Here is a 9,670-nt window from a genome sequence, read left to right on the forward strand (position 1 = left end):
TAAATAAATAGGATGACTGTCTTTATTTTTTGTGTATATTCAGTGTATTCTATATTGCACTGAATTGAACAAAATATTTATCCGGCCCGCGCTTGGCATGCTTTTAGCTATATCTGGCCCACTATGAAAAAAGTTTGGTGACCCCTGCTTTACTATATAAAATTTCATGAAATTTGCGAAGAAATGTCATTATTCGTATCCTCGATGTAGCCTCCATTAACTGTATATTAAAATCATACATATTCTATGTCTTTTACATCGGAAACTTAGAGAACAATCTCTAACAGCTTAATTAACATAAATTATTTCAATTTACATATATATGTGTCAATATTATATTAACCATTATATTGGTTAATATCTATTTTCATCGAGAACGTGTTAAAAAAATCTTACTGAGCACAAATTATTTGCAGGACCTTGAAATTATTGTTCAAGTGTGTGTACCCAATTGCCATTCTCGTTGTACTAAAATTTGAACTTAAATATATAATTAATTCATGTCACATGACCTGAAAACAACCTAAATATAAAGCTAAATGACAATAAATAGAAATTATAAAAGAAAACAAAAATATAAATTTACAATTTTAATTATGAAAGTTTTTTTTGTATGTATATAATTTTGTATAAACTTATTTATACAATCAATGATACAGGAAATATACAGCGATGAATGTTTTAATAAAGTTATTTATAAAATTTAAATTTCCATTTTGAAAGTAACTCTGTAATGTTCAAGGAAAAGTGCTTTCTCTTTTCTTTTTCGGTGGATTTTCTTTCATGTAAATTGTCCAAAGATATTTTACAAGATCTGAAACAACCAAATCAGTTGAGTTTTTGCCAACAACTCTCATTAACAATACACCGTCAAGTTTGAGATAGTCATCTGCGAATGATAAACACGAATGTTTGGAAGGTTTATCCCCGCCTATTTCATTGATAGTTAGATACTTAAAAATATAGTTGACATAACTCCTTTTAGAGAGCATCCTATATATCCATCCTAATAAATTAAGCAGACTGAGCCCGCTGATTACAGCAAAAAAGAACCATAAAAACATAAATACCTTTTCGTTCAGAACATTTATAGGCAAGACACATTGCGTTTTTAGTGTTACTACTTGACTCATCTGTCGGAATTTATAATCACAATATGCGATCCGTGGGAATATCGAATTATTAAACATAACTTCAGTATTCTGTACATATTCTGCTACATGCAATCCAAAACTAGAAAACTCAATTCTTAAAAGACTATTTAGCAAGTAGAACTGAGATATTGCATTTAAGCAATATAATAACTTCATAATGAAATACAAGATTGTGAGATATGATCCCCGTTTAGGCTTCATTAGAGAAAGTAAATTGCGGCTCCTCCGTTTATTCGATTCAATCCATCGATTAATATAATCGCCGATATGTTCGATTGTTTCTTGTCGATCCTTCTCCGAGCCAAGCTGTGTCTTCTCTGAGAGTTGCGCAATTTTTTCTAGATTCATACCCGATCCTTTGTTCGTCATTTGCCAAATTATATTTGGCGTCTTGAATAACAAAGCTTCAAATAGCAAAATTATCGGAACCCATAGGTAGTAATGTATGACGTCTCTTTTTTCGGATAAGTTTGCGATGTTATCTGGAACATGATACAGTGGGCCCGTCCAACAGAATGTTTCAATATAATCTCTTTCATCTTTTCCTTCTTTAGGTATATAACAAGTAATAGCATTTCCTATATATGTACCGCCTGTGACCACAATCGAAAATATAACGAGAACACAAACTGTGTAAATGTGATTGATTCGGTCGATGAGGTCATCGTCGTAGTTGCCCGCAAGTTTCGAAAATGAGGCAAACTCAGCTATTGATTCAAATATCCTGAAATATAGAAAATGAAAGTGATTTAAGTGGCAAGTGATTAGTATCATATTTATTAATAAAAATCAATCGATATATTTGATTATAGAAAAGGAAAACACGACTTTTAAAAATATTCCATTTACTTTACTAAAAATTAAATGCATGCGTTTAATTTCAAAAACGGATTATCCATTTTTAATATTAAGTTATTGACTTGATGTCTACGTTTTATATTATCAACTGTTCTATTATATTATCAACGTACATAGTGGTTTAATTATACAACGAAATCGAAAGCCCTTTTTTGTAATAAACACTATTTATATTATTTGTAAGATTGATAAATAAATATTTTTAGGGACATACTTTTTTTTTTAAGGATATACTTTTTTTGTAAAATCTACAGTTCAGTGGGGAGGTGATTGGATTTGCTGAGACTGGGTCCAGTCATATGCACTTTACACTGATATGCAAATAAGGATATATAGCGCAGTGTATTAAGATTTGTTGACGCTTTAGAAATGTAGTCACACTGAAACCATATAATATGATAGATATCTTCTTCATACCATAGCTAAGAATATTTACTACTTGAAGTAAAAATGAAAATAATTGAAAACTCTTATGGCAGAAGATGTGATAAGTGTAACAAGAGATGACAAAGAATAATGAAGAGGTGATAACTATAACAAGGAATATAGTTTTCAAAGATTCTGTGTCCAAAGTCTACACATTCATTACTGTTTATATTGCTACCATCTCGAGAATCAGATGATTAGAAACAATAAAATTTCTCAAGAAATTAGGTTTTTCATGGATTTCTATAAAGTTTGAACAATCTTATAAGTTTCAATATCTAAGAAAATTTTTTTATCCATTACTAGTATTAATGAAACTGTCACAGTATACTGAAATAATTGGCAGATCCATCTTCTTATCACTTTATTCAATGGGTCTATATGACATCAGTATATTTTCACTGCAGCAAGATATATTTTTGGAAGATACGAAAATAAGATTTGTGAAAGCTACTCTCCAGTAATTTCTACTTTTCTACCGTACAGTAAATACTAAATATTATGCAGGTGACGATATTACTGATATTTTAAAAGCATGCCATACATTACATGGTATTTCGTATAGATGCATATATATGATTTAATTTGCTCATTTATGTATACCACCGTATTAGCATATGTGAACATAAGCATCTATGTAAATATCGACATATGCAGTTATCTATGTACAGTTAGACTTTAATATGTAAATATCTTATGAGTATTATAATTTCCATATTTTGATATATATGGATGTGAATGAAGGTATATTTATAATGTGGGTTTGAATAGTTCATAGGCTGACTATGAAGGTTGATACTAGAGCTGTGAATAATTGCATGCCTTTATTTCAATTCTTCTTATTAATAATCGCTAATCTCCTTGTTTATCCCCCCGGTAAACTGACATCTGACTGTTCAAAGAAGAGTTCAAAAGCAACTAGTAGCGTCTCTCTTGAAAATGAACATAGGGTGGCATCGCGATGTTCTCAAGTACCTTCAGAAAAAGTAATTAGCCCCGGGTAGCTGAATTTGGAAGGAGGAGGTAGAGTCTTGAAGATCACCCAAAATCTGGACGCCTTGCAAATGAGGAAAATATTGGCTGTGCGGTAAGTAGCTTGCTAACCAACCACATGGTTCCGGGTTCAGTCCCACTGCGTGGCATCTTCGGCAACTGTCTTCTGCTATAGCCTCGGGCCGACCAAAGCCTTGTGAGTGGATTTGGTAGACGGAAACTGAAAGAAGCCTGTCGTATATATGTATATATGTATATATGTGTGTGTGTGTCTGTGTTTGTCCCTCTAGCATTGCTTGACAACCGATGCTGGTGTGTTTACGTCCCCGTCACTTAGCGGTTTGGCAAAAGAGACCGATAGAATAAGTACTGGGTTTACAAAGAATAAGTCCCCGGGTCGATTTGCTCGAGTAAAGGCGGTGCTTCAGCATGGCCGCAGTCAAAATGACTGAAACAAGTAAAAGAGTAAAAGAGTATATATATATATATAGAGAGAGAGAGAGGGGGGGAGATACATAGAAACACGCACACACACATACATATATGTTTACGAGTAGTTTTCACGTTTTATGAATGGTCTCTAGTCGCTTAATGACCATCCTCGTTCAGGGCAACCGGCGACCTCGCGACGAACAATTAACGAAGTTGTTGATGTAGCTAGTGTGTCTTGAAGCTCCTGCTAACGAATTTTGAGCGAGGAATACCGGATGTAAAGAGTTGCAACAAAATTTGTGCCTCGCTTGCTCTCGGAAGATCAAAGGCAGTCACGACTGATTGCGTGTCGTCAAGTGAAAGAACAGTTGGAAGTTGATTCAAGCCTTAATATATATATATATATATATATACTTCATTTTAAGCAGCAGAAAATTCAACAAAATCTGTTACTCTGAGTTTCTCGTTGCCGTTCATCAGAGAGTTTTTGCTAGAATGGAACCGATATATCAATTCATTCTAGACTCTTACAAACGCTACACCTTTAAAAAGAAATGGACTTGTTTGATTGGCCCTTTAGAAAAAAAACGGTCAACCTGTTATAAATTTATAACAGGTTTAATTCCTATGAATTAATTTATACTTTCTTCATTAATGTCAATATGTATTTTATTTAATGTAAGGTTTTTTCCTCGGATTTTATAATTTTTTATAAGCTTTTTATATATATATACATATATTTTTGACCTTTTTGTTTATCGCTCGAAGATTGACCGTTTTTTTCTAAAGGGCCAATCAAACAAGTCCATTTCTTTTTAAAGGTGTAGCGTTTGTAAGAGTCTAGATTGAATTGATATATCGGTTCCATTCTAGCAAAAACTGTCTGATGAACGGCAACGAGAAACTCAGAGTAACAGATTTTGTTGAATTTTCTGCTGCTTAAAATAAAGCATATTACTCTACCACTGGTATTTGAGTACTCTTTTTTCCACCTTGTTTCACATTTATGTGTTTACTCCGGTATATATATATATATATATATATATATATATTATATATATATATATATCAGCCGAAATTGCGAGGATGATCCGGTTCTTGACTGAAGATTGAAGGCTTCGAATGTCCCGTCCGTGTTTTTTGTATCGTCTTCTAAATGTTTTACGTTCTTGTCCCAGTTTGTATTTTTCTACATATAATATATATATACTCTTTTAGTCTTTTACTTGTTTCAGCACCACTTTTAGTCGATCAAATAGACCCCGGGACTTATTCTTTGTAACCCCAGTACTTATTCTATCGGTCTCTTTTGCCGAACCGCCAAGTTACGGAGACGTAAACACACCAGCATTGATTGTCAAGCGATGTTGGGGGAGTGGGCAAACACAGACACACAAACATATACCTGCACATACATATATATATGTGTGTGTATATATATATATATTATATATATATATATATGACGGGCTTCTTTCAGTTTCCGTCTACCAAATCCACTCACAAGGCTTTGGTCGGTGCATTTAGTAGAAGACACTTGCCCAAGGTACCACGCAGTGGGACTGAACCCGGAACTATGTGGTTCGTAAGCAAGCTACTTACCACACAGCCACTCCTATATATAAAACTGACAACTGAAAATATTTTGGTATTATTTAGTCACCATTACACGTGTTTCATTTCCTATACATAGGCATGCAGGTGTGACTTTGTGGTAAGAAGCTTGCTTCCCAAACGCATGTTTCTTGGTTCAGTCCCACATGGGCAAGTGTTTTTACTATAGCCTCGGATATTTGGTAGACAAAGTGGATGTGATAGACGGAAACTGAAAGAAGCCTGTTGTACATATATACATATATATATATATATATATATATATATATATAATATATATATATATATATGTGTGTGTGGTGTGTGAGTATGTATGCATGTATCACCGCTTGGCAACCGGCGTTAGTGCATTTACGTTCCCCTATCTTAGACTTAAAAAATCAAAGTCCTGGGGTCGATTTGCTCGACTAAAACCTTTCAGCGCTGTACGCCAGCAAGGGCCGCTGTCAACTGACTGCAAGTAAAAGAATAAAAGAAAGAAAACATATATCTACACACACACACACACACACACACGCACACACATATGTGTGTGTATGTGTGTATGTATGTGTTTATATACGTATATATATGTATGTATATATATATATATGTGTGTGCGTGTGTGTGTGTGTGTGTGTGTGCGTGTGTATTGACAGAAGTGGCAAGACAACAAAAGAATGAAAGTAACCTCGATATTATGTAAATAGAGGAATTTATCTGTAAATATAATATGTGACAATTATTCGGTAGCCTTGATAAAACTCCGATTTTCGAATGTCGATGCGGAAACCCACGCCGACATCTCTTCAGTTTTCAGACCATCGAAAAAATGCTATGAAAATGACGGTCATTTTCATAGCACTTTTTCTATGGCCCGATAACTGAAGTGTTTCCGGCGTGGGTCTCTGAAATCCGAAACTCGGAGTTTTATCATGGCTACCGAATAATTGTCATATATATATATATATATATATATATGTTGAAAGAAAAAGTCGTCAAAAGTTTTGAAAGATAAACATTTTTTTAGCGCTTTCGTTCATTTTTCGAACTCATATTATTTTGTTCAAATAATATTTTGTGAATGTATAATACAATCAGCCCGTTCATTTATATAAAACATGTTTTTTGGGGGGTTTGTTTGGAAGGGAACATTGTTTTTGTTTCACAATGGAGATGGATAGATAGAAATATAGGTAGGTAGATAGGCTGATAGATAGAAGGATAGATAGACAGATATGTAGTGGGAGAGAGAGAGAGAGAGAGAGAGAGAGAGAGAGAGAGAGAGAGAGAGAGAAAATGACTATCCCCCTTCCTATTCACCAAACATTCGTTTATTTATTTAGTCCTTCGCCATTGTATTGGAATGTGTTTAAGGATGGTGACCGCTTCAAAAGAATGAAAAATAGTGCGGTTTGGTCATCTCTGAAAGTCATTTTGCTTTCTTTCTCTCTTCTTCTTTTTTCCTTCCTTTTCCCCCTCTTTCTTTTTTTTTTCCTCCTGTTTTGAGTTATATTTAGAATACAAAATGTACTGTCACCCTGACCAAGTGTTCGTTTTTAGAGGGAATTTTTTGATGAGACGTAGTGAAAAAACATTAGTACAATATGTGCTAATTAACAACTTGAAAACATCAATCAACACACAAAATAAAATGGAAATACACGCACACACACACACAAATATATATATACGTATATATATATACATCCCAATGCTACACATATATATCTGAACATTTGTAGAGATGAGCATCATTTGGAATAAAGTATTCAAGTTCTCCACTTTACCTTAAAACATAAAAATTTGGGGAGAATCCCTTGATGAAGTGTGTGTATGTGTGTGTGTGTGTGTGTGTGTGTGCGTGCGTACGTGAGTGCGTGTTTGTGTGTGTATGTGTGTGCATGTGTGTGTGTGTGTGTTTAGGAACATGTCCATGTTTATACTGTGTAACTTCGATCACGCCTCTTTCAATTTCATGAGTTTTCGTTAGAGAACATTACTATAACACTTACAAAATGTACTGTCTCTGGTTTTCTTTCAACGCACACGCACACACACACATACATACATACATATATATATATATATATATATATATATATATATATATATATATATATATTATATATATATATACATACACATACACACACATATTTATTAAAACGTTTAATTAAGAGTGAAACAGTTTTCTTATCGTTTCAGAGACCTGATTCTGAGTAAAGAATGCAAAGAAGTCATCCTCAAAGAGGAGGCCTTGTCCGAATCTTCGCAACACACAGGATTCAGCAAACTCTGCTGGTATTTATCAAAGCAAAGGATCAATTTTACTACCCAAACAGTTTATGGCGACTTCGAACTTATAACGTAAAGGGACTTAACAACTAGGATAATATATCAGCTCTGACGTTCCTATACTAGCGCCAAACTACCACAACTCATTCCTACGTTTGTATCAAACCCGAAAGACGGATAGAAAAATTTAATCACTCCTATTTTCATCATATATCTAAGTGTGATCAAGTTTGTGTATCTGTTTTGCTTGTACGTGCGTGTGCAAGTATGCGTGTACTTGAGAGTACACACACACGCATACAGACACACAAACACATGCGCGTGTATATATATATATATATATATATATATATATATATATATATAGGGGAAGAATTCATGAAAAAACGAAAGACGAAGACAGGTGGTGTAGATGTATAACGCTCAGGAATTGAAAAAGTCTTTTACGTTTCGAGCCTACACTCTTCCACAGAAAGGAACACAGAAAGAAACAAGGAGAGAAGCACGGAGAGGGAAAAAAATGTGTGTAGTGGCTACCGATCTATCATGGCGACTGATATATATATATATATATATATATATGTATGTATGTATATGTGTGTGTGTGTGCGTGTGTGCGTGTGTGTGTATGTCCGCAGACAAATGACTGAAACAAGTAAAACAATAAAAGAATATATATATATATATATAAATATTTCTGTATGATTTTATGTGTGTACAGTATATTTATATGTGTGTGTGTGTGTATCTGCATGCGTGTTTGTGTGTACAGTAATTGAAATATAAAGAATATCAGATTTAAAAAATTAAATGGAAGAAATATATGCTTACATAACAGTTTTTCTGGTGATATGAGCTTAGAAACGTATTCTCTAAGGATACTGAACAACTTTGAAAAGACTGGTTTTTAAAGCATGTATGGGATGTGTTTATTTAAGTACCGCCTACTTAATTGGCACTTATAGCGTAGAAGCAATTTGCTCAGATTCCGAGGCCGGATCTGAGTAAGTATAAGGATATTAATAAATAATACATATTCTAAATTTTATCTTGAAAGAGTGTCATAGCGTCTACCTCTGGAATTGTCTCACTGTGTATATTAACCATATGTCAACCAATAGTTAGGGCGCTGTGTTCAGAATCCGGGGCTAATGCATTTTGGTACCTCTCTTTCAAAAATGTTTTTTTCAGTTTCCTACATTTTAGATGGCGGAGATTACAAATATGCAAAAAAAAATCACTCCCCCACCATCACTACTACCAACCCCTCTCCCATTTAAAATTTTGAACTTTTATTGAATTTTTTTCCCCTATGTTTTAAATGACGGAGATTCCGGATATGCAAGAAACTACGTTTTGAAACTTTTAAACTCAATAACCACACAGATAAGTGTATAAAGAGATAGATATGAATGTCTTCCTGGGGCTAAAAACAACAGTAACACAGTCTTCTATAAGACCACCACATTTAGTTGACAAATATATTTTATGAATAAACAGATAGGGATAAATAAATAGACAGACAAATAAATAAATGGATGAAAAAGTTCAAAATTTTAAATTGGGGAGGGGTGAAATTTGAGCCCCTTATTAAGCGTTATAACATTAATCATTAAATATTAATGTTTGTTTCTCATAAAATGGCTCACATGGAGATGTGGTGTATATTGAATTTACATTATTATTATTTACGATTATTTAAGGCATATACAAGTAAAGCGCAAATTCTTTTCCCTTTAATGTGTTTGTATTTAATTTCGATTTGCATATTGGACCATAGGTGGGACTCTCGGTAGTAATTTCCGTGAGTAAATTTTTCTTAAGCACCCAACGATAATTGTTTACTTTTACTTGAGTTTAATCCGTTAGTATAGCTACTGCCCTTTGATAATCATGTTAGTATTTTCTTTATATAT

At 33.6% G+C, this 9,670-nt stretch overlaps 1 protein-coding gene across 1 annotated transcript; it reads right to left on the reverse strand.

Moving 5' to 3' along the window:
• Positions 1-577: 577 nt before the first annotated feature.
• LOC115228432 (innexin unc-9) lies at positions 578-8,707 on the reverse strand. Its single transcript, XM_029799015.2, has 2 exons — positions 8,586-8,707; positions 578-1,878 (listed from the first exon to the last, which is right to left on the reverse strand). Coding segments are annotated over exons 1-2 (1,143 nt in total). The 5' UTR covers positions 8,588-8,707; the 3' UTR covers positions 578-737.
• Positions 8,708-9,670: the final 963 nt, after the last annotated feature.

Source organism: Octopus sinensis, linkage group LG2 (genome assembly GCF_006345805.1).
Source record: "Octopus sinensis linkage group LG2, ASM634580v1, whole genome shotgun sequence".
NCBI lineage: Eukaryota > Metazoa > Mollusca > Cephalopoda > Octopoda > Octopodidae > Octopus > Octopus sinensis.